This window comes from Marmota marmota, unplaced genomic scaffold, assembly GCF_001458135.2.
Source record: "Marmota marmota marmota unplaced genomic scaffold, marMar, whole genome shotgun sequence".
Taxonomy (NCBI): Eukaryota; Metazoa; Chordata; class Mammalia; order Rodentia; family Sciuridae; genus Marmota; species Marmota marmota.
In genome coordinates this window covers 2,081,442-2,106,803 of record NW_025999899.1, presented here as the reverse complement: position 1 = coordinate 2,106,803, position 25,362 = coordinate 2,081,442, and the positions used below count along the sequence as shown (strand labels likewise).

The 25,362-nt window shown below is 43.5% G+C and overlaps 1 protein-coding gene across 2 annotated transcripts in view; it reads left to right on the top strand.

Moving 5' to 3' along the window:
• The window catches only part of Tekt1 (tektin 1), a 32,446-nt gene extending 13,942 nt beyond the window's left edge, over window positions 1-18,504 (top strand). Inside the window, exons 5-7 of one of the 2 annotated variants that reach the window (XM_048798393.1) lie at window positions 735-957; window positions 8,014-8,210; window positions 8,657-18,504. In XM_048798393.1, the coding sequence (XP_048654350.1) occupies window positions 735-957; window positions 8,014-8,210; window positions 8,657-8,864 (628 nt within the window). In that variant the 3' untranslated portion in view covers window positions 8,865-18,504. The remainder of the gene's footprint in view (window positions 1-734; window positions 958-8,013; window positions 8,211-8,656) is intronic. The other variant, XM_015505907.2, reaches the window with a different exon arrangement.
• Window positions 18,505-25,362: the final 6,858 nt, after the last annotated feature.

Sequence of the window (25,362 nt, the reverse complement as noted above, 5' to 3'; positions counted from 1 at the left end):
TCATGTAACCAACAACCAGGGCAAGAAAGAAAACATCTCTACCCCTTCACCACCACAGAAACCCTTCCGGTCCCCTTCTGACCAATACTTTTTCTTTTCCCTAAATATAGCCACTCTCCTCTCTTCTAAAAGGTTTGTTTTGACTGCTTTTTATTACACAGCATCATATATATATTCCATATCTGTTTTCTTGCAATTAACTTTGAGATTCGTCAATGCTGTCAAAGTTCCTCATCAAACTAGCAATTATTTCTCCCTCCTCTTCCTCCGCCCCCTCCCCCTCCTCCTCCTCCTCCTCCTCTTCTTTTTCTTTTTGTGTTTGTATGGGCTCATGGTTTCCTATGTTATCTAGTTTGTTACAACCCATTACTATTTATTATTCTGATGCTCAATGTGTTCCTAGCCATGTGATCTAGACCAGGTTACTTCATTTTTCCAAGACTTAGTTTGCTTCCTCCGTAAAAAAGGGTTATAAAAGTTAGCTCACTAGGCTGTTATGAGGATTAAATGAGGCAATGTCTATAAGGTCCCCGTCCAGTGGGAGGTTTCCCAAAGATATTGTCATTGACAGACCACTGTTCTCTCTCCCTGGAGACAGGAAGAACATTCTAGGTGCTTCTGCTGGTGAAGGTAGACTTAACTTCCAGAGCATTTCGGGGGCTCGGGCCCCTCCCTGCCCCTCTTCCCCAGCCCAGACGTGCTATGAATGGCTGAGTGTGTGGGTTGCGTTTCAGCTCGGTGAGTCTGGAAGACTGGTTGGACTTCTCCAACACCAACGTGGAGAAGGCTGACAAGCAGAGGAACAATTCCCTGGCCCTGAAGGCCCTGGTGGATAGCATCCTGTCCCAGACGACCAGCGACCTGCGCAAGCAGTGTGAGGTGGTAGACTTGGCATTCGAGAACGGGCTGAAGGTGATCAAGGACGCCAGGGACAAGCTGGCTACTCATCTGGCCAAGGTGAGGCCCCTGGGGAATGGGGGACAGAGAAGAGAGGATTTGGGAGGTTTTGCCATGGAACCAAAAAGGCCATCTGGACTGGGCACTGTCATCCTGGTTTACCTCATAAATAAGGGTCATTTGCATCTCTTCATCTTCGCAGCAGGCTTTGGGTTTGGGGGGACTGGAGTGCGGCTTTTCCCCACTCTGGGTTTCCAGTGTCAGAGATACGAGGAATACAGCATAGAGGCAGGAGATGGGAGGCTTGGGGGTCTGGCTGGCTCTCTGACATCCCAGGCTTCAGCCCTTTTTATGTGACATGGAGATATGAGCTGCCTGGTCTCAGACATCTTTTATGACTCTGAACTCCCATGAGTTGATGCTACCGGCTTCTCCCAATCCAGCTGTCACTCTGGGTCTCTGGCCAGTCGTCCCTCCCATTATCCAGGTGTTCTTGTAAACTAGCTTTTGGGGTTGGGTGCAGGAGGGGAAAAAGGCTCTGAGTTGTGGAATTTGCAGATTTCCATGGTGTAAATATTTCCACTGTGGTCAGTTTTGAGCTACCTATTTAGCAATGGGCAGGCAGAGTTGTTGAATACCTAACAACCAGGCTCCAGCACAACTTCCTCACCGTCCCATCCTAGATCCTGATGACCAGCACCCCCGACCCGCACCCCAGGCTAAGCCATCTAGAGGAATGGTGCTACATTTGGTCCAAATGTAAGAGACGGGGGCCAAACTCCAGTCTGGTGATAGCTAGCTGGGTTCCTTTAGCAGACACCTCAAGCTTTCTGAGCCCCTTGCCTCAACTCCAACACGGGAGTTGGGGCTCTGCATTCCAGAGAAACAGAGTCTAGGGAACCGGAGTCCAACACAGTGCAAGCCATACACGTCATTTTACATTTTCAAGTAGTCACTTTTAAAAAAAAGCAAAAAGAAACAGGTAAAATCAATTGTTATGTTTTATTTAACCTGCTATGTAAAAAAAAACCCTATTACTTCAACATATCATCAACATAACTAGTGATATATATTAATTTGGTGGGGGGGGGAGTAGGGCAGGGAGTGCTGGAGTTTTAGCCCTGGGGCTCTTTACCACTGATCTACAGCCTCAGTACTTTTTAGCTTTTGAGACAGGATCTTGCTAAGTTGCTGAGGGTCTCACTAAAGTTGCTGAAACTGGCCTTGAACTTATGATGCTCCTGCCTCAGCCTCCCAAGTCACTGGGATTTCAGACATGCACCACTGTGCCTGGTTATTTTACCTTTTTTTTTTTAAACCGAGAGGTGTATAGCTATCCCTTGATATTTTTAAGGACTAATCGCAGGACCTTCCTTACATATCAAAATTTGTGGATGCTGAGTGGTTTTATATAAAAATGGTGTAGTATTTGCAGCTAATATTCATACATCTTCCCATACACTTTAGTTCATCTCCAGATAATTTATAATCCAAAGTGGTGTAATGCTATGTAAATAGCCATTATGCTGTATGGTTTATGGGATAATGACAAGAAAAAAAGTCTGTACATACTCATTACAGACATGATTGTTTTCCAAATATTTTCTATCCATGGCTGGTTGAAATTAGCAGATGCAGAACGTGAGGATGCAGAGGACTGTCATTTGACACTAACAGCACAGCTCAGTTAGGGCTAGACACATTTCACATACTCAGTGGTCACATGTGACCAGTGGCTGCTAGGTTAGTCTTCACTGTGGAAGGGTGCAAGAAGGTTCATATAAGAGGGATGGGCTTGGAGACTGCGGGCACCAAAATTTAATCTGAAATCATTTTAATATTCAGAACAGTTGTGGTGTAAGAGAAAGAAAATATATATATATATATACACACACACACACACACTTTTTTGATTTGATTTCATCAAATGCAAAGGCATGAGGAGTTAACAGGGGAAATCACTTAGGCCTCCTAAGAGCTAAAATATTCAAAATCCAACTAAGAGACTTAGCCACCTGGATGGGGGTGGCATTGCTATGTGAACTGAAAGATTAGGGAGTGTGTGCTTTGAATAACTCTGAGGCCCTTCACCCTTATTGGGAGGCCACCAACCTAGGTTTTATAAGAAAAGAGTCCGCCTGGCTGTCATCTTGCCAGAAGCCTCCTTGGTCATGGGGGACTCACCAAGCTCAAAAGAAGACCTCCAAATTAAACAGAGAATAACCTTCACTTTGTTTATAATGACACAATTGTTTTCTTATAGGGCAAAACGTATTTTAACCTCAGATTTACAATTAAGTCTAGAATTTTTTTTTTTTTTTTTTTGTGGTACTGGAGATTAAACTCAAGGCCTTGTCCATGAGAGGCACGCACTCTACCATCTCAGCTATATTCCCAGCCCTAGTCTAGGAATTTTTAAGATAATGTAGCACAGAGGTAGCCAACTGTTTTGATGAAAAGGTCAAGTTGGAAGTATTTTAGGCTTTGTGGGAAAAGGGGAAAAAAATAAAGGATATTATGTTGATATTTAGTAAGGGAGAAAACAAATTTCCACAAATTCATTTGTGAAATTCAAAATAGAGTAATAATAATGACTGTGTGTGTGTGTGTGTGTGTGTGTATATACACACAAACATATAGTAATATAGGTCTACTAAGAAGAAGAAGGGAATTATGTTTTAGAGAGAAATGTAACATATTGCTTTGTTGGGATTCAAAGTTAATGTTTTCTATAAATTCATTTGCAAATATTCATCTGTTAATGTTGATCTGTAGTGAGACTTTACATAATCCATCTCTGAAAATATCTTTGCATTCAGATAGGTACTGCCAATTTATGCTAACAAGTTGTGAGCATATGATTTTAATTGAACATATTCATTACTTGGAAGGCATTTATAGACTGCTGTGAGAGTCTTTTGGTGTTTGCTTTTTAGCATGTCATTCATTACCTTTCAGATTAATCACTTCCCATTGAAGATGAGGTAGAAGCTCCTTAACTGAACAAGTTAAGTGGATTTTGAAATATGAAATTTCCTTTGGACTTGCTGTGAGGTCCAAGAAAACACTACTGGAACTTGGAGAATATTTGTTGCAGATTTCTGTGGGAGTAGAAGTCTTGCTTCTTGTTTTAACATTTGCTAGCACAGGAAATGCATAAAGCAGGGCATCATTTGTAATTAAAATCATGGTTAGTTTTTGAAATGACTTACATTGGAACCCTCAAGAAATATGAAGTCTGTGGCAGAAGCTAATTGAGGGTATCTTTTTTTTTTTAAATTTTTTAGGGTGATTTTTTTTTTAAATGTCAATCTTTGTTAGAGTCTGTAAACAAGTCAAAATAACACCTGGCATTTTGCCAGGGGAATGTTAAAGTTCATAAACAAGTCTGGATGGTGCCTGGCAAAATGCCAGAGGGAGTGGTTTGAGAAGTAACAAAAGCGAGCCATTAAGTGTGGAGATTCCTTATTGGTTGACTGATGTATCTAGTTTATGCTAATTAGATAAGCTGTGTGGAATGTATAAATACTGCTCCTGTCCAGCAATAAAGGGCTCCTACTCCTGCTGTATCAATCTACACAAGTCGTTCGTCACCCCCCCGGCTATTTTGCTCAGCCAGCCGGGCTGCGGCAAATCTTGGTCCTGAGCTAAAATTAATCACAAGAAAATCTTACCACTACTGAGACATTGAATTACTGAGTGGTAAGACATATTAGGATATTCAACTTCTATTTCTGACAAAAATTCACAGAAATATAATGGTTGAGAGCTAATGAAGTTCACTGTTGTGGATGCTGGCTCAATATCACATGATAGATCCAAATATTTTCTTAGAAGTTCCTTCTGATGAATAATACAACGATAGGCTCTAAATAACGTATTTTTTGCACGCTCTATAAATTTGTTCAGCCAAGCCTTTTTCCGTTCAACACCACTTCTTAGCAGATTCCACTTCATGTTGTACTTAATTAGCATTTTCTCTACTTTTTGGAAATACTTATGTCATGCAGAATATATTCATAGAGCTAATTATCTAGTTACTTCAAACTCAGCATTGACTCCTTGAATAAATGTCACTAAGCAGTATCAGAACACCTGTCAACTCATTAAGGAGAACCATCTCCAAATGACTTGCCTTTTTTCTTAATTGATTATTAATCTACTCCCTATGCCCTCAACACTTTGCAATCGTTCTATAGAAAGACTAATGGTCTCAAATAAGTTTATATTCTCTGGACACACTTCCTTAGTCACTGCAGTCAAACATGATTTCATTAGCTAGCAAATGGCTTTCCTTGCCTGGCTAACGAATGAGCCATTGGGAACTTTAATTTGATTGTAGCCTCATTTTCATTTTTGAGATGCTCTGCAGTGATGAGATACTCTATTTTAAATTTTCTAATTTTTCTGATCATTGCTTTCCTGTGAGTTGAGATTATTGCAATCAATGCTTAGTCTGAAAACTCATTGTACTTTTTTGGCACAGCTACAGTGTCATCGGCTAATAAATGCACTGATTTGACATCTAATTCATTAACAAAACCTATGCTCCACTGGGCCATTAAAATGCATCACATGAAGCCCAATTTTCTTGTTTTAACATGATGGGTATGCTCTGTGCTATGGTTTGACTGTTTATGACCCTTCCAAAATTTACTTTGAAACTCAATCTCAATCAACAGTGTTAAAAGATGGAACTTCAGGAGTGATCCTAATGGATGGGAATGAAAGCCTTAATAAAGAGCCAGATGGAACTAGTAAGGCCTTTTTGCTCTTCTGCCATCCACATGGGTGGGTGGTCATTCATCTCCTCTTAAGGTCTTTGCAACAGGGTACCATTTTGAAACAGAGAAAGTAGCCCTCAACAGACACTGAATCTGCTGGTGCCTTGATCTTGAACTCCCTAGCTCCAGAATTACGAGAACCGAATTTCTGATCTTTATAAATTAGCCAGTTTCAGGTATTTAAAAAACAGCCGCAGGAATGGACTAAGACATACTGGAACTAAAACAAGAAAATAAGATGTCATGGTATGTGTGGTGATACGTGGCTGGAAGGCTCTCAAGTTACACCCATGTCACTGTGATTTGCAGTCCTCTGGGCAACACTGCAAAGCAACCACATACAGTCTGTTGCAACCCCTTGGCTCTGCCACTGTAGTAGACAGAAATAAACGCGTGAGCATGGCTTGGTTCCAATACCACTTTATTTATTGACACTGAAAACTGAGCTTTATGTAATTTCCACATGACATGAGATATTCTGCATTTGATCGTTTCAACCATTTATAAATGTAAAACTTCTAAGTGAATAAAAAGATAAGCCACAGTCTCAGGTGAAATATTTGCAGGGAACCTATTTGATAAAGGACTGTTATCCAAAATATACAAAGGACTCTTAAAACTCAACAATAAGGAAAGAAACAGCTAAAAATGGGCAAAAGATCTGGACAGACACCTTAGAGACAAAGATACAGCCATGGCAATAAGCATATGAAATACGTTCAACATCATATGCCATTTGGAAATTGCAAATTTAAAAAAAAACAATAAGATACCTCTATATGCCTATAGAAACCTCCAAAATATGGTAAACATCAAATGCTGGTGAGGGGTTGGGGCAACAGCAACTCTTAGGCAGTCCTGGTGGGAATGCAAAATGGGACAGCTGCTTTGATAGACAGTTTGGCTTCTTCTTACAAAACTAAACATACTCTTACATTATCAATCTCATGTCTTAGTATTTGCCCAGAAGAGTTGAAAATTTACGTTCACACAAATTGCTGTACATGTTAGTAGCAGCTTTTTTTTCTTCTTGGCTTTTACTGGTGCATTATAACTGTATATAATAGTTGGGTTCGTTTTGACATAATCATGTATGCTTGGAATTTTATTTATTCCATTTCAGTCCCCAGTGCCCCTGCTTTCCTTCCTTCCCCCTACCCCTTTTTCCTTCTGCTTTAATGGTCTACTTTCCACTCATTTAAAATTCCAAGCATACATGACATAATCATGTATGCTTGGAATTTTATTTATTCCATTTCAGTCCCCAGTGCCCCTGCTTTCCTCCCTTCCCCCTACCACTTTTTCCTTCTACTTTAATGGTCTACTTTCCACACATTTCCACTGTGTATAAATATACCACAGTGAATAAAATTCACTGTGGTATATTTATACATGCACATCACATAATTTTGTCAAATTCTGTATTTCCTCCCCTTTCCTGTACTTCCTCCCTCCCTCTCAATCTCCTTCTATCTTAGACATATTCACTCAAGTATCTGAGACTGAAATGACATATGATCTAGGTTTTGCTGATTGATGGAGGACCTGGGGAGAGGGAGATATGGATGAAACAAGACTGGCCATCTATTGATTACTGTTTATATTGATATGGGTACATGAGACTCATTAGTCTATTTATCTTGGTGTATGTTTGGAAATTTCCATGGTACAAAGTTAAAAAAAACAATACAAAACAAACCAACTCAAGGAAGAAATGCATTTTTTTCCCCCTTGTTGGTACTGGGCATGCTAGACATATGCTCTATCACTGAGCAACATCCCCAGCTATAACTAAATAGTATTCTTTTTTTTTTTAATATTTTTTCATTGTAGTTGACACATACTTTTATTTTATTTACTTATTTTTATGTGGTGCTAAGGATTGAACCCAGGGCCCCGCAGGTGCTAGGTGAGCGCTCTACCGCTGAGCCACAACCCCAGCCCCACTAAATAGTATTCTTAAAAAAACCAAGTAACTTGTGAGTGATCTTTCTGTGCACAAAGCCACCCTCAAGAACACTGACAAAGCTCAGATGTCTCTGCCACACTCTCTCCCCAGGCTTCAGGAAGACAGAACCTGGGGGAGTTCATAGGAAATAGTCTCTGCTCCTATCTGAAGGTGCTTTGTATCCAGGTAGTGAGGCCTGAGCAGGCCTGGCTTTTGCTGAGGGCCTTCTCTGGGGGTGGAAGCTGTTTACATCACATTACATTTTGGGGTTCTGCTCAGACAGAAATCTGAGTTCCCTTCTCCCTAACACACATAATCACAACAGGTCTGGCTGTGCGCTGTTGAGTTTTGAGGAGTACAACCTGGCCTAATTCTTTCCATAAGGTCATGGAAGAGATTGCTTCCCAGGAGAAAAACATTTCACTTCTTGAAAAAGCCATCCTTGATCAAGAGGGGCCTGCCAAAGTGGCACACACACGCCTGGAGAACAGGACCTACCGGCCCAATGTGGAGCTGTGTCGTGATGTTGCTCAGTACCGACTCCTCAAGGAGGTTCACGAGATCAACCATAATGTTGCACGGTAGGGCAGCAGCCAGGGGCAGAGAGGCCCAGAGTGCCACCCAATCTGGATTGTAACCCTAACCTGGATGGCAAGCAGGGACTAGCCAGTGGCCTTACAGGGAGAAACCTGCTCTGTATCAGAGATTTCCTTCCTCTACTAACTCCAGCCAAAATTGTTGCCCTGTGGGAAATGGATCCCCATGTTGAGATTTTTTCCAAATCCAGATGTTTAGGTAAAATCTGCGGTTTTAAATATTGGCATTTTTATGGAAAAGTCACGAATCTGGCCTAAGGCCACCAATCAGAAATATTTGTTCCAAAGAGAGAGGGAAGGGAAGAGCACATACCAATTTGGCTTCCAGTTGGACACCCAGACACCCCCACCCCCCACCCCCAAAAAAACCCCCAAAAAACAAAAAACGATGCAGAGAGAGAAATCATTCCTTTGTGTTCTCCTTCCTGCAGATTAAAGGAAACCTTGGCCCAAGCTCACGTGGAGCTGAAGGGGCTGCATCGCAGACAGCTTGCCCTGCAGGAGGAAATCCAGGTGAAAGAGAACACCATCTACATAGATGAAGTGCTGTGCATGCAGATGAGGAAGTCCATTCCGCCCCGGGAAGGCGATGAACTCTCGGGCTGGTCCGGGGGCAGCTGCCCGGAGGCGGTCTGCTAATAGTAGGGACAGTTGAGATTTTCATTAAACTACATCATTAAACAATATAAAGAACTCTGGTTTCAGGTCGGCAGTGAAACTTGAGTCAGCCTGCCACAATTTCTGGGGAGGTGGGGGAAGGATTCCAGCTTCCTTGCGGGGGCTGAGATGCTGGGGTGAGGTGGTGGTGGGGGATTTGGTGGGCGGCGAGGTTCAATTCTGCCGCTGCTGGCGTGGTGGGTGCTTAGTAGTTCAATGCTACGCGCAGGCCGCTGATAGTATCATGGGACTCAGGGTGGGGGAGGGGAGTTCAAGATGTTTTAATTGAGGTTCATTTTAATAGAGTGGCTGGGCTGGATCCCCTATCCAGGCAGGTCCCTCTTACTCAGGAGATGGGTTGCTACTATTTCTCTTGGCTCTCAAAATCCCTTTTCCCTAGAAAGCAAGGTGGTGATTGCTGACCTAACCCCTCCTGGCTGGTCAGTGGAAAGTCTACTGAAAACTCACAAAACTTAGGCGAATGAGGGCAGTCCTGGATCTGGAGCCCTCCTGAGTGAAATGAGAAAGGATTAGGGACACGGGACCTTCCAGGTTTTAAAAATTAGATCTAGGATGAAGAAGGGAGGAGCCAGGTTGCTGAGGTTCTGGGGTCATGGGTAATAGAGTGGGACGTCTCTGGACTAGGAAGCCAGGACCCCTCTGCACATATCTGCTGCGGGGTGGGCGGGGCTTGGCTTGTGCACCGACCTGTGGATTTCGAGTTTGGGAAAGAACCACAACTGTTCCTGGGCTCCGGAGGCGTCTTCTACTGGTGAAGCGTGTCCTTTAGCGCCCCCACGCGGCAAGGAATTATATACATACGTTCTTTTTCTGAATGGAAACCCTTAAGAGTGTGTTTGGTGTTGGTTTCCAGACCAATTAGTATATTTTCCCTATAAATAATCAAGTAATAATAAAAGAAAGGAAAAATACTCCAAATTCTTGTTCTTGCTACACCTTCAAATCTGTGGTTAAGAGGGTAGATTCTGGGACTGGGTGTGTAGTTCAGTGGTAGAGTGCTTGCTTGGTACATGTAGAGGCCCTGGATTTCCTCTCCAGCACCAAAACCAAACCAAATGATTAAAGATTCTGGAGCCAGAAATCCCTGAGCTCAAGGTGTACTGTAGCACCTACCTCATAGGGCTACGGGAGGACTGAATGAGATAACCCGAGGGAAGGGCTTCATGCAGGGCCTGTGTCATGCATACAAGGTATGAATAAGTATGAGCCATTGGGAACAGTTCCTACCCCATACCAGCATACTTTCTGCACAGTTATTCTCATGGCATAGTCTCAACTTTGTATAATTATTTTTTCCCTTAATTGTATATTGCAAGCAGTTTTCCATGTTGCTATGTCATTATTTTAATGCTTACATACCTCTTTAAAAGTTTCCACTAAGCTTATTTCCATATACTCACTGTTTCTTTAGCTCTGCTCATAGCCAACTGCCTTCTGCTGAGCACAGCAGCTCAGGAACGTGGCTGGGTAGTTGTCAAAGGAAGACCTTTACTGTTGGCAGTTGCTCATTCATTCATTTAAAAAAAAATTTTTTAGTTGTTATAGACCTTTATTTTTATTTATATGTGATGTTGAGAATCGAACCCAGTGCCTCACACATGCCAAGCAAGTGCGCTAAACTGCTGAGCCACAGCCCCTGCTCATTCATTCTTCCCATAGCAAAAGAGCACTTTCCAAGAATGAAGCTCTCTCAGTGTCTTGTCATGTGTGGAGCTGTTCCTATACTCTGTGCCAACGTTTGGTTCCTAATGCTTATTGGACACTTGGTGATGAGAGCACAGCACATTTGGGAGGCAGGAAATCAAGATTCTAGTCTCTACACTTCCAGGAAAGTCCCTCCCTCTCATAGGGTTATCTGTAGTGTAAGAGGATTAGACTAGATGGTGCAGAACCCTTTCCATATCTGATGTTCCCTAAATCTGGCTGCCTGGCTCTAAGTGTGCTATTGTAGGACACAAGGACAATGTAGGATGTGAACCTAACACCTGGGAGGTTAGGAATCTAAGTGTCCGCTGATCCCATTTTAGAATCTAAGTGATCATTGCTGTCAGCAAAGAGTATTCCCAACCTGGGGTGGAGAAATCCTCTCTGAAGCCAAGAGCATGGGCTTAATGCTGATCTGTGCCATCTTAGTTCTGCACAAAAACCTCTCAGGGTGCTGAGCAAATGGGCAGCCCTGCCCATGTCCTGAGCAAGATGGGAACCCCATCTTTGCCCCTTGGGAAGTCTCTGGGTGCTCTTCTGCTCAGGCATGGAAGGATCCAAATATCCCTCCTCAGTTTGGAGAAAAGATCTCAGAATTTGTGCTAACTCGGTGTGGCTTGTGAAGCCTGCCCCAATGGATGTAGCCCTCAAGGTTCTAGGGGAGACTCCTCCTCTTGAATAGAGCTCTGAGGGCCTGGCAGGCTCCGAGGTTAGTTTAGTTCACAGGTTCTGTAATGAGACATGGTTCAGAATAGCTCCATCACCTGTGGTGGATCCAGAACAAGGTACTCAGCTTCCCTGAGCTTCAGTTGCCCCATATGTAAAATGAAACTTAATAAAGCCTGAATCTGAGAGCTAGGCACGCTGGCACATGCCGGTAATCCCAGCAATTTAGGAGGCTTAGGCAGGAGGATCCTAATTTTGAGACTAGCCATGGCAATTTAGTGAGATCCTTAACAACTTAGTGAGATTCTGTCTCAAAATTAAAAAAGAAAAGAAAAGAACTAGGGATGAGTGATAGAGCGACCCTGAATTAATCTCCAGTACCTGTCCCCAAAAGCCTTAATCTGTGGCATAAAATATGTTAAGCCTCTCAACAGTGTCTGGCATGAGCTATCTTTATGGGAAATATTATTTTGGTGGTTAAAGCTATTTCTCAATATGTAGATACCAAGTGCAAAAACATCAAGATTTCACGAGAACAAATTTCTGTTAGCAACCTGGTTCACACACTTCCTAGCTCTCACTTGGCCTCCGTGTTTTATTAATGAAATCCAGTATCACTCCATATTTCATTGAGGGCACTCCAACTATCCTGTAGTCGCAAAAGCCTTTGTAGCTAGTAAGTCCACCCTGTGCCATCCCCTCCAACTTATGCAAACCAAATATTCTTTCAAGATAACAGAAAACATTATTCTTAGATAATAAAAATTTTTATTTTTAAAATGTCATTCTTTAAAATGGGAGCCATTTAAGCATGGATTTTCTCTAGTTAGAACCAAAGTTGATTTGTCTATCACCAACATAAAAGAAACACAGCATCAAAATTTTACAACTTCAGGGTTCAGTTAGCAGCAACGAGTGGAAATTCTCCCAAGCAGAATTGGGCATGCTGGGAAAAAAATCTCAGGAAGTTTGGGCCTGTCTAGGTCATTTTATAGATGAGGAAACAGCATTGTGGATGAATTCTTGTGTCATCCTGAAATTCATATGTCGAAATTCTGTCTCCTAATGTAATGCTGTTAAGAGTTTATAAGGATTAAATGTAATCAAGAGGACTGTAGCCCTTCTGAATAGGATTAAGTGTCCTCATAAGTGTTTTGAGAGCTAGCTTCTCTCTGCTATGTGAGGACACAGCAAGAAGGAACCATCTATGAACTAAGAAACGGGCTCTCACCAGACCCTGAATCTGTCCATGTCTTGGTCTTGGACTTCCCAGTTTCTAGAACTATGAGAAATAAAGGTTTGGTTTTTAAGCCTATTAGTCTATGGTATTCTTAGTCAGAGTTGATGAAGACATAGAGATTCAGAGAGAAATGGGGGAAAGAATGCTCTGTTTCTCAGGTCACCCTGAAGTTTCGGGACTCTTGGCCTTAAATTCATGGTTGTTTTCACTGTGGCTTGAAATCACTTCCCAGGCCCCGGTAATTTCTTCTCTGAGAGCCACACTACAAGAGGACTTTCCAACCATGTCCATATAACATGACTTGCCCTCACTGGCCACTACTCTGTGACCCAACTTGGGCTGTTCTGATTCTGCCTGAACAGGATTTTGAAATTGGAACACACTGGGGGTGGAAGTGACTAAAGGAGGGTCACAAACTCCTTACTAGAGTGGAAGAAGCCTGGGTTCTCTCTTTCAAAGAGTCGAATGACTACCTTCCAATGAAATGTTCCAATATTGTCCCTTTCTTGGCTGAAGCTTCCAGAAGTTTCTGTTCTCTTAGGAACCTTCACCAATAGAGGTTGAAGGAAAGAGAGTTGGTGGCTCTGTTGGGACCAGAGAACGTGGGGACATTGCTTTTGAACGTGAAACAGGACTCTGAATAGGTAGCAGGGTGACTTGCTTATCTTCAAACTCCTGCATTGCACTGTGAAAGAGTCCCCTCCCAGGGACCATCCCTGCCCTCTATGGGATTCCGCAGAAGCCACCATATTGCCCAACCTGCTTCCTCTCCTCTTCACCTGTTGATTGGGTCAGGAGTGAGCTGCTAATGGAAATTGGGTCAATGGCCCCTCTCCTGAGGAATTTGAACTTGGGACTTGGAGATTTCAGTTCCACCTGGCTGCTCTCTTGAATAGAGGAGATGTCAGCTTTGGATCGTGGATGACAGCCATCCTTTGTTATGTGGATGGGAAATAGCCATTTTGCAAAAAGAGAAAAAGTGGAAGCCAAATGCATTAAGACAGAGAGAGGAGAATCCCCTGAAGCCCCTGCAGCTCCCTCTTCCTTGGCTCCAGAAGCTTTCTGAGACCCTTGGGTGCAGTGACACACTCAAGCATCCTTAGAATGCACCCCTCTTTCCGCTCACTGACTCCCAGTGGTTCTTCCATGGCTCCCACCAGAGAGAGCAGCAACTCACAGATCATCCCTGAGGAGTGGTTTGAGGGTAGGTGGGAGCAGGACCGCCCCTGCAAGGGGATCTTGAGGGAGAAACAGATGCTGGCCTTTTGCAGAAACAGAGGGGGACATTCCAAATAGTGGCACAGCATACACAAAGTCAAGGGGTCTCAGTTAAATCTGTTTCCCGAGCAGTCAAGAATGGGGTGTGGGTCCCTACAAAGGATGTTACCATCTCAAATCAAAACCAAGGAGGGATTTTTATATAGCCTTAGGAGACAAGTACCCTGTTGGCAATGTTGACGATCATGACAATCATGACAACCACTAACGCACTGAGCGCTTACGAGTGTAGTGCAAACGGTTATTCCCATTGTACAGGTGGGGAAACTGAGAGCTTGGAGGCTTCACAAATAACATTCAGATTCAAGTAGCCTAATGATAACTCACACACTTCTAAAACCATGACAGCCCACCATTTAGAAGCAAGGAAAGATGCTCTATGGAGAAACTGAGGCACAGAGCCAATCACTTGCTCATAGTGACTCAGTGTCAGATATAGAGACCAAGCTTAAAGTGTTCAGATCTGACCTGAGGTTTTAATACCTTAATCTTGGGAAATCTGTTTCCTGTGATGACTTAGACTCTATCCTTTGCCTCAAGATTTGGAAGGGGCTGGGTAACCACAGGTCCCAGATGAATGCCAAAAATGGTCTTTTGAGAAACCGCAATCAGTGACTCCACTTCCCAATTGCAGAAGAAAAGCGTTGATGGAAATTATGAACTCAATCCCATGAGCTGATTTGGTTTGTGGATTTCCTAACCACCCTGCATCTGAGGGTACTTGCACTTGATTGTGGCTTTGGGGATACATCCTGTTGGTGCAATCCCTCCCATGCTCTGGATGGTCAGCCACACACAGATCTCCCAGGTGGGGAGGACACGGCTGACTCAGCAGCCATGCAACCTCTGGGGTCTCCCTTGCTCACCACAACTGTGGATGTTACAGGAGCAAAATCCATTCTCAGTCTTCCTTGCAAATAGGGGTGGCTATGAGATTCGGTTCTGGCTAAGGAGGTAAAAGCAAAAGTTGGCTGGGGGATTTTGGAAAAGCCCGTGCTGCTGTCCTTTCCTTCTCTTCCTCCTGCCTTGACAGTGGATGAATGTTTGGGGCTATAGCAGCTCCTGAGAGACCATGGGGAAAGGCCAAGAGAAGCATAGAGTTGAAATGCTGGTGCCAATCTTGGGGAGCCCCCAAAGTAAACCAGCAGCCAGTCAACTCTAGATTTCTTATTAGGAAAAAAAAAAAAGCCTTCATTTGTTTAAGCCACAGGTGAGTCTGCTTATCTAGATTGGAGTATATTCTGACTGATACCCTACTTCAGAGGATGGACCTGGAAGTCAATCAGCTAGCTCAATATTTCAGTTCTCTTTTTTCACTCCAGAAATTTTTGGCAGAATTGACTTTAAGAGGTGGCGTCTAATGGGAGGTTCTTAGGTCACTGGGGAATGTCCTTGAAGGGGACTGTGGAACTCCATCTCTTCCTCCCTCTCCTCCTGGCTCCCTGGCCATGAGGTGAGCAGGTTTACTCTGCCACATACTTGCGTCAAGTGCTGCCTCACCCAAAGCAACCAGGCCAACTAATCTAAACTATGAGCCTCTAAAACTGTGAGCCAATATAAACCTTTTCTCTATATAAGTCAATTATCTTAGATATTTGTTATAGTAACAGAAGGCTGGCTAACAAAGGGGGTGTATCCACATTTGCTTATTCATTCACACACAAGTATTTACAAGGCTTCTATTTACAGAGCGAGGGGCTGTGCTAGGTGCTGCTAACAGGGATGCATGAGAGCTCTCTGTTCTCTTGGAACGCAATCCAGAGGCTGACCGTACTGGTGAACAACAAAGCCATTCTAGATAGTGCAAAGTGCCAAGATGGAAATAGGTGATGTGATAGGAAGCAGGTGGCAGGTCAAGTGCAGGGCCACTTGAGACTGGGTGGTCAGGGAAGGCCTTTCTGATGGACTGACACTGAAGCTGAGATAAAGGTGACTAACAAGAAGAGGTGGTCATGTGAGTACCTGGGGGAAATTGTTTCCTCTGGGCTCTTTAAGTGAACAGACAGTGAGCCTGGAGAAAAAGGGAAGGTGGTATGAGATGAGATCAAAGAGGTAGACTGAAGTCAAATTATGTAGATCCAAGAAAAGTTCAAGCCAGCTCCTGGAAAAAGACTTCGAATCTGGCAGGGGTGGCCTAGGGGTGCGTTCTGGGAGGTAGCTAGAAATGAATGAGTCCTTCAGCCCATTGATCCAAATACTCCCGGGAGCTGGGCATGGTGGCACAAGCCTGTAATCCCAGTGGCTTGGGAGGCTGAGGTAGCAGAATCGTGAGTTCAAAACCAGCCTCAGCAACTTTGCAAGACCCTGTCTCTAAATAAAAATATAAAAAATGGCTGGGGATATGGCTCAGTGGTTAAGCACCTCTGGGTTCATTCCCTGGTACAAAAAAACCAAAACCAAAACAAAAAACCTCAGGAGGATGAGGGGCGTGGCCTGAGGCCTGGACTCTAGCCAATCAGAGGCTGGGGGTAGATCTAGGGGCCAGAGGGTCCTGACCTCTCCAGCCTATCTCATTTCTCTTCATGCCATCTCCCACCTACCCAGGAAAGGAGCCCTGCTGGGGCTGCAGGGAATTCTTTATTTCCCGGTTTCCTGGACAACCCAGAAAGGAAACCCTGGTCTTCCAGCATCCCATCCTCTTCCTGCAAGGAGAAGGAAGCAGTGGCCTTTGAGCTGGAGATAATGGCTCCCACCTGTCAAGATAGCTTTCCAGCAGTTCAAAGCAGAGAAATCCATTAATATGTCCATTTCCTCCCAAAGCAAATCGACTTTTTGATTGAGCATCACTTGTTGAGTTACATTATTCATTGATGCATCAGTTTCTCCTTGCTCAGGTGGGGTGGTGGTGATAGCTGGGAGGCGGGGTGGGGGCTATGGCGAAGGGTGTGGTGAGCTCCAGAGGCCTGAAGGGCCTAAAGGGCTGGTTGGTTCTGTGGAGAGGGTCAAGTCCTGACCACAACACTGACCTCATGGTACTGTGGTACTGAATGATGTGTGCGAGGTGGGGTGGGGCGGGCAGATCTTGGCAATCTCCGCCCAGCCCACCAGCTCCTGTGTGCATTTACTTCATATAATGTTTTTTTTTTTTTTTTGCTTAATAGTTATACAACTCCATATAGTTTTAAAAAACATAAATAGTATTGATCTAGATGTATTGTCCTGCAACTTGCTTTTTTTCTTTTATTTATTTATTTATTTATTTTTTTGCTTTGCTTTTTTTCCTTTTGGCTATCCTGAAGGATGGTCAAGTGAAGACACGAAGATCCAACCTAGTCATTTACTTATCACACGACAGGGAATTACCAGCTTTTACGTCACCCATTCCCAGCAGATGAACCTTTTAATTGGTTGTAATTTTCTGCTATTAGTAACCGCCCTTCAGTAAACATCGTTGTCATTCTTTCCTGATTTGTATTTCTCTATGGTGGTTTTAGTCTTCCACCACAGGCAAGCTATCAATTACATGGATTAGTGATAAGGTTAAATTGGGATCTAACAAGGTTCTGATGGGGACAGACTGGATGGAAGGGGATCTGGATAAATTCTCTGGGGGATAGCTTTGGTTCACAGAGCAAGTAGGCCTGGACTCATTCCTGGTTTTGGTCTCAGCTGTGCTAGAATCTTAGGGTAGGTAGGTCCCCTCCCTGACTGGAGCCGTATTTTTCTCATCTGCAAAGAAAAAGCATTGAGGTTGGGTGAGAGGGCCTGGGGAAGTGATTTGTGAGGTTTCTGCCTGCTGAAAATTTTTTAAAAAGACAAAACAACAGCAACAATAACAACAACAAAACCAAATAGTGAATGCTGCCATTGTTTCTAGAACAGTTCAAGGCCCTGGGGACTCATGTTGAATAAAGCCAGATTTCATGTTCCAAGGAAGTTACTTCCACTTGAGCATTTAAGATTGCGTATGTGTGTCTAGATCATATTTTAAACATCTGTGCTTTTGCAAATACAGAGAAATATTAATCTGATTAATTTTCTAAGCATTATTCAGGGAAGTCTCACAATGTGATTCCTCTCCCTGTGTGGTATTCAACCAATGAATATAGGATTCTGTGGTTTTAGATTGCCAATTCAAATTTCTGTGGGCCCTCTCTCTGCCATAGCTGTTTGGGTAATATGCATAAAGGATTTATGTCCATCAAAGAAGAGGGATATTTTATGTTTATAAAAAATTGCTTCTTTCAAGTTGCAGTTGGTGATGTTTTTTTTTTTTCCTGAAACAATGACATGCATCATTCTTAACTTGTCATAATTTTCACCAAAATCGATGAAAGTGGAGGACATTATGTTAATGAAAAAAGCCAGACACAGCAAGACAAATATTGTGTGTTATCACTCATATGTGGAAGCTAAAAAAAGTTGGTCTTGAAGAAGAAAGAGAGAAGAATAGGGATTACTAGAGGCTGAGAAGGGTGGGGGCAGATGGAGGGAGGTTGGATAATGCATATCAAAATAGAGAGTTAGGAGGAATCAGTTCTAACATTCTATAACAGGGTAGGGTGACTATGGTTTACAACAACCTATTATTTGATTATTATTTTTAAGAACTTAAAAAGAGAAGTTTGAAGGCTCCAAACACAAGAAATGATAAGGAGTTGGAAATGTTAATTATTCTGATTTGGTGATTATACATTGTATATATGTATTGAATTATCATATTGTACCCTATAAACATGTACAACTATGTGTCAGTTAAAAATAAAAAATAAAATTATAACAAATAGTAAAGGCATCCTAAAGATATATTCATATATTTGTTTTACTTCAATATATTTGATTTTTATGAGCTATATCTGTTAAACCAAAACTCTTTGAGACCAAGGGATCTCTGAGAGTGTTATAGTTTGGGTCTGGAATGTTCCCTAGAGGCTCAAGTGTTGAAGGTTTGGTCTCCAGTACAGTAATGTTTAAAGGTGGGACTTTGGACAGTGACTGAATCATGAGGGCTCTGACCTCATCAATGGATTGATCCATGGAAGAACTCAGTGTTGAATGGAGTGCTGGGAGGTGATAGAAACAGGATGTGGGACCTAACTGAAGGGAGTGGGTCCTTGGGAGGTATGCCTCTGGGGACTATATCCTGTCCCTGGCTCCTTCCTTTCTCTCTCTCTCTCTCTCTCTCTCCTTCTCAGCCATCATGAATTGATCAGCTATGCCCCACCATACCTTCTCTACCACCATGTCACCATACCTTCTCCATAATGATGTTCTGCCTTACACAGGCCCATAATGATGGAGCCAACCAATCATGGACTGAAAACTCTGAAACTGAGCCAAAATAAATCTTTCCTTCATTAAGTTGTTTTTTGTCAGGTATTTGGTCATAGCTTCTGGTTAGCCCCATTACAGGGGCTAACCAGAAAAAGGACCAGGTCTGGGGATAATTCCTGCAAGGACCAGCAGGGGGTTAAGTAGAAATTGGAAAACTGTCCACTGGAACCAGAGCTAAAAACAATTTTATGATGAAAATCTGGGGAAGCAAAGTATCTGAATCTTCATTGGCTATAGATGAGAGGGGCAGGATAACAGGAAGCAAGAAAAGGTTGGAATAGGAGGATGAGCCATGGTCTCTGTTAGGTGCAGGACAGGCTGAGTAAGCTGTCTGCAGGGCATGCCAAACAGTTAGCTGCAGGATGACCTGGCCACTCAAACCCTCTGTCTGGTTCTTTATCAACTATTTGCTTCAAGCCCAAACGCCCAAGCCCCCGCTCAAGGATGAACACTCAACCCCCTGCTCAAGGCTGAACACGTAACCCCCCTTGTGCCAACAAGGCAGCTTGCAGACCCAGAGACCAAATTAGATTTGGGCTATAAAAACTCCCTCCTGCCGGGCCCCTCTCTCTCTTGTTTTCTCTATCTCTCTTGCTCTCTCTTGCTTTCTCTGTTTCTCTTGCGCGTGCTTTCTCTCTCTCTCTCTCTCTCTCTTCTCCTCTGTTGCACTGCTGCAATAAAGATCTTTTGGTTGCTCTGAGTGTTGTGGTCACTTTTCTTTCATTTGGTGCCGAAAACCCGGGAGAGGGTTAAAATCCACTTTTGGGTCCCTCTTCCTTCGGAAGTGCCACTCACCGGACGACCTGAACCCATTTTCTCGATCGCCAGAACTCCATCCACCACCGGCCTTCGATTGGTGAGTTTCCCCTTCCTGGAGTCCTAAACCCAATGGTGGTTTCAGGAGGATTTGACCGTTGATTGTCCGGCAAACCTCTTTGCCCACCTGCGGGGAGGAAAACACCCCATCACAGCCTTTAAGGCCATGGTGGCCCTCAGGGACTCCTTCCTAGGGCAGAATAGACTCCTGGGTTCAAAATTATTCCCTTCCCTTCCCAGCTGGTAGTTTCCCAGCATAGGCTTTGTAGGTCTCCCTCAAAGGACTGTGTACCCTGGGGACACATAACAGAGAACTGAACATCACACCCCACCCAGACCTTCACAGTCTCAGTGGCTCTCCTAAAATCCTAATCCTCACACCTTCAAGACTCGGCCACTAGAGAGAACCTTACCTTCCCCTTCCTCCCTCTTCCCCTGTCTCTCTCTTTCCCCTCTTTCCGGCCCTGGGAGTATCTGGCTTCTCTAGGAGGGGTCCCGAAAAGCCTTGGCCAAGGTCTCCCACGGCTCCGGCTCTGTCCAGGACAAGAGCTTCGACTGTCAGGATTGGGTGACGACCAATCTCTGCAGCTCGAACCTGCCACTAAGGCACTCCTGAGTTTTGACTCTAACGGGGACGCCCCTTTTGCCAATAAATCAGTTTCCCCTACAATGCCTCTTGGATAACCTCAAAACCCTCTCCTTGACACCAGACATTAAACCCAAAAAATTGATCAAATATAGCACCCAGGCCTGGCCCACTTATCCCTTAGACAACCAAAGCAGATGGCCCTCTTTTGGGTCCCTAGATCCCTCCATTCTAAGGGATCTCTACAATTACTGTGAACATTCAAAAACATGGGTAGAGATCACTTTCTTCTTGCTCTGATCCAATCCTGCTCTCTGCACCTCTTGCAGACCTCTACAAATTCTTCCAGCTTGCAAACTAACTCCCCCAACCATGATCCCCAACTTTCTCCTCCTCCGGACTCATCCACTACTTTTGATCCTGCTAATGAACCTCCACCCTATCGCCTGGCTGGAATAGGTCCTCACCCTCAGCCTTCTGCCCCAGACTCTCCGCTGTCACTCCCACCTCAGTTAACCTGCTTTCTCCCCTCCAATTACTAGATCAAAAACCCAAACCACCACCCTTCCTCAGACTGTTGCCCCCTTGCTGAGGTAGCAGTTACTGAAAGAATCCCTCGACCCACTCACTCCTCTGTTCTACTGTTAGCACCCACACCGGGTCCCACCAGGTCCTCTTACCAGCTAACCGAAAGCTCAAATGAGCTGAGGAGAACCCTTAGAGCCCTATCCAAGATCTGGTGAAAATGGCCTTTAAACTTGCTTTGTCATCACCGAAAACAGGTTACTAAGAATTAAAGTCCCTTACAGGCTTTTTAGGATATTCACTCCCGTCTTCCCCTCTGCTCTACCTGTTTTGCTGCTCAAGTTTTCCTTGCTAGGGAAAATCCCAAACCCCTTTCCCATTATTCTTTTACATCTCTCCTTTCTCATTCTCAGATCCACTGGAGCTGCTCTCAGCCCCGCCTTCCTGTCTTCCCCCTCCCTACCCAGGCCCACAGAAAAGTCTTAACTGACCTTTTCCAGAATATTCACCATGGCTGATTTTAGGACTTTCAGCAAAAGAATCTCTACAAAAGAGTTCAGTGTAGATAAACTTCTTCTTTTCGTGTTGCCCTGTTCTACTTGGCCACTCTCTGGGAAAAATCAGCACTTCAGGTGCTGGATACCCCCTTACTAATTTTTCACAAAAAAATGTAAACAAGGCCTTTGGCCTTGAGCTGGGCTTCACAGTGATGACTACATTTCTAAGATAAGGGAGTTACTAACTGGGCTCCATGGTAACAGCTGGCAGGGGGAGGAAAGAAAAAAAAAAAAAAAAGCTCTCCCCTTCCCAGGTGTCCTTGAAGGGTTAACTTGCCCAGAACAGGAAAAAAAAAAAAAACAAAAAACCTGCTATTTATGAACTTCTGCAGACTGTGAACTTCTGAGCCCCTCCCTTTACATGCTGGGTGCAAAATTCTGAAACTATCTAAACTTGGGGTTCAGGGTATTAATTGATTACAGCAGAAGCAGTGCCCTCTGAATCTGGCTGCAACCAAATAAGACTGTTTCCCTACCTTCAGTGCTATCTTAGGTGCCTTGCCTTGTCCATCCCTACAACAGTATATCCTATATACTTAAACATTGTTAATGTTTTCATGAAATGGTAAACAGATGTGATTAATTGTGTACTGCAAATAACAAAATATCTCTTATTAAAATGGAATAATTTACCTAAATTCAGAAATTTATAAGGATTAGTTCAAAGTGCAAATAAAGAAGGAGTTAACAGATAGGAAAGAAAAATTAGAAGGTTCTAAGTATGGATTTAATAGAAGGAAAAGGTGTTTCTGGATAAGAGAGTCTATTAAGTAAATAAGAGGGTTTAAGCAAGTGATAAAGAAGGTCTGTGTACGTTGGCTATATAGGTGTAAGTAAGTGCTAAAGAAGGTCTGTGTATACAACTATGGTTAAACAACAACTGTTATTTTGCAATATTATAATATGTTATTTCTTTAAGAGCTAAACTTGATTAATATAAAAAACATCAATGTAATGGTGGTACTATTACTCTTCTCTGTATATTAAATGTGTTCATATTTTCCAGGTATATAAGTCTTTAAGATAGAAGCTTTAAAAAAAATTATATCAAGCTGATGTTCTCCAAAAGGTTGCATGGTAATTTTAGGCTTATAAAAATAACATATTGGAGATTTATTTATATCATTTAATTTTCTATAACTGGACCTGTTATCAATAAGATGAATATAAAGTTCTATACCCTGGGTACAATTTAAATGTAATATACTGTATTACCTAGTATTCATGTGACATCAAGCAACAACATATATAAACTTTATAAAATAATATTTAAAAACAAAGATGAGTTCGATACTAGAACATTTTACCTAAGATTTATAAAGAGCCCTGCCTTACCTGAGATAAGGCTGTGCCTCCCATCTTACTACATGTCAGAATGACTCCAAAGTAGGCCAGACTTCAGCTAAAGCCCAGTACTCTTAATTTAAGGTGAAACTGACTTTGCTGGATGTTTAAGATCAAGACTTAAACTTAAATGAAAATGGCCAAGAAAACCAATATTTGACTCTGGCCCTCTGAGTCAGTCTGAAATCCAAGGAACAGGGAACTTCTCTAAAGAGCTTTGCAACTCTGGGCCACATAACCTCCTGATCAGGGAGATTAATGAGACCACTGGAGAATGAAAAGCCAATCAGTGCATTTGCTGTGAAGAGGAGGGTCATTAGAGACAAGAGACATCCCTGATGCTTCCAAGGGAAGCCATATAATCAAGCAAGACCTGGACCCATCCTAGTGCAAATGGCACTAGCAGAACTAAGAAGCTGCTCTCAAGTTGCCCCACGAGTGACCCATATGGGAACTCGGCTGACTTTTAACAATAGATAGATACAAAGTCAATTTTGACCAGCTTGATCTTAAACACCTACCAAACAGTTAAGCCAAAACACAGTCATTCCTGGGAGTAATGAAGGACAAGAACAGCTAGAAAAGAGGAGTCAGCAACTAGGCCAACAGGCTCCATGGGGAATGTTCAGTCAAGTATGGCCTTGGCTTCTCCCCCTTGCAGGACCCCTATTAGTCCTCTTTACATTTAACCTAATAGGACCATGACTATTAAATTGCCTTCAGAAGTTCCTGCAAGATCAGATACACAAATTCACCAACCAGTCAGTCAATCAATTACTTCTTTAAGACTACCAGCCCCTGATGCCCAAGTCAGAGACCTATGACTCATAACCAACTCCTCTGGCTCCAGAGACTCTGCCCCCACCTAAAACCCTCTCTAGCCCCTTTTCCAGGTTTTACAACCTTTCTTTCACTTCCTAGGAATGAGAACTACTCTCTGGCAGGTACACTCTGCTTGTTCTGTCTGCTCTACAGTATCCCCACAAGGAAGCATCAAAACTAAACTCCCCAGGCATCAGATGAGGAGCCACTAGCCAGGCAAAGACTGGTAGATCAACTTTACTCATATGCCTAGGCACAAAAACCTTCACTGCCTACTTACTTTGGTTGATACTTTTCAGGTTGGATAGATGCCTTCCCTACATCCAGGGAAATTGCTGACACCATTGCCTCCATCCTCATTGAGGGGATCATAACCAGGTTCGAACTTCCCGCCTCCATCCAGTGAGACAGTGGTCCAGCTCTCACTTCTCAGGCTGTTCAACTAGTCTCCAAAGGCCTCAACATCACTTGGAGGCTCCACATCTCCCACCAACCCCAATCCTTGGGTAAGGTTGAGAGGCCTAACCGCATTCTCAAAGATCATCTCACTAAACTTCCTATTGAACTTAGGCTCTCCTGACCCAATCTCCTGCCGTTGGCCCTCACCTGAATTCAGGCAGCCCCATAGAGCTCCCTCAGGCCTTAGCCCCTTTGAGCAATTCTATGGATGCCCTTTCTTAACCACCCAAAGCTTTACAGTCACTTCTCCTCCCCTGTGCCCTACCTGCCCTATCTCACACTTCAACGCAAACTCCTAAGGGAACATGCAGACCAGTGCCTTCCTGCGCCATTCATTGCCTCAATCCCGGTACAATCACAAACTGAATTGGACCCTCTTCAACTGGGTGACTCAGTCTTACTTCAGGAACTGCATTCTCAATTGTTGGAACCTCACTGGACGGGACCCCATATAATCATACTTACTACCCCAATGGTGACGAAGCTTTTGGGCCATTCCCCCTGGTACCATGCCTCCTGCCTTAAAACGGCACCTGTTCCAAATGTCCAGTCCTGGACTTTCACCACGACCACCAAACTCAAAATTTCTCGCCAACTCTCTTCTTCTTTTACTAATCATTATTCTCTCTCAAGTTTTTATCTCAAACCACAGATGCCGCTTCTACAACCAAGCCACCAGGATGACACCACCCACTCTCAGTTTATGGGTCAAGGCGATTGCTCTTCCACTGGCTGCAATCAGGCTGTCACCCTTAACATTACTGGATTCAACCAAGCCACTTCAATACTTCCTAGAGTCCCTACAACAAGACCAATGACTGATACCAAAGATCTCCTCCGCTCAGAAATGGTTTGATGCCATTGACAACCTATGGCTTCAAGGAACTTTTATGGACTTTACCTCTACCAAAGTAGTTATCTATAGCCACTGAGTGTTATTTTTGGCTGCCCTGGTGTTCTTAGACCTGTCCCCCGAACATTCCTCCGCTTCCCCTTCTAGGCCCAACGCCGCCCACCATTAAGTAGGAAGTAGCCAGAGGACTTTACGTCGTCCCCCATGTCACTTAGAAAAACAAAAAGGGAAAAATGTTAGGTGCAGGACAGGCTGAGTAAGCTGTCTGCAGGGCATGCCAAACAAAGTTAGCTGCAGGATGACCTGGCCACTCAAACCCTCTGTCTGGTTCTTTA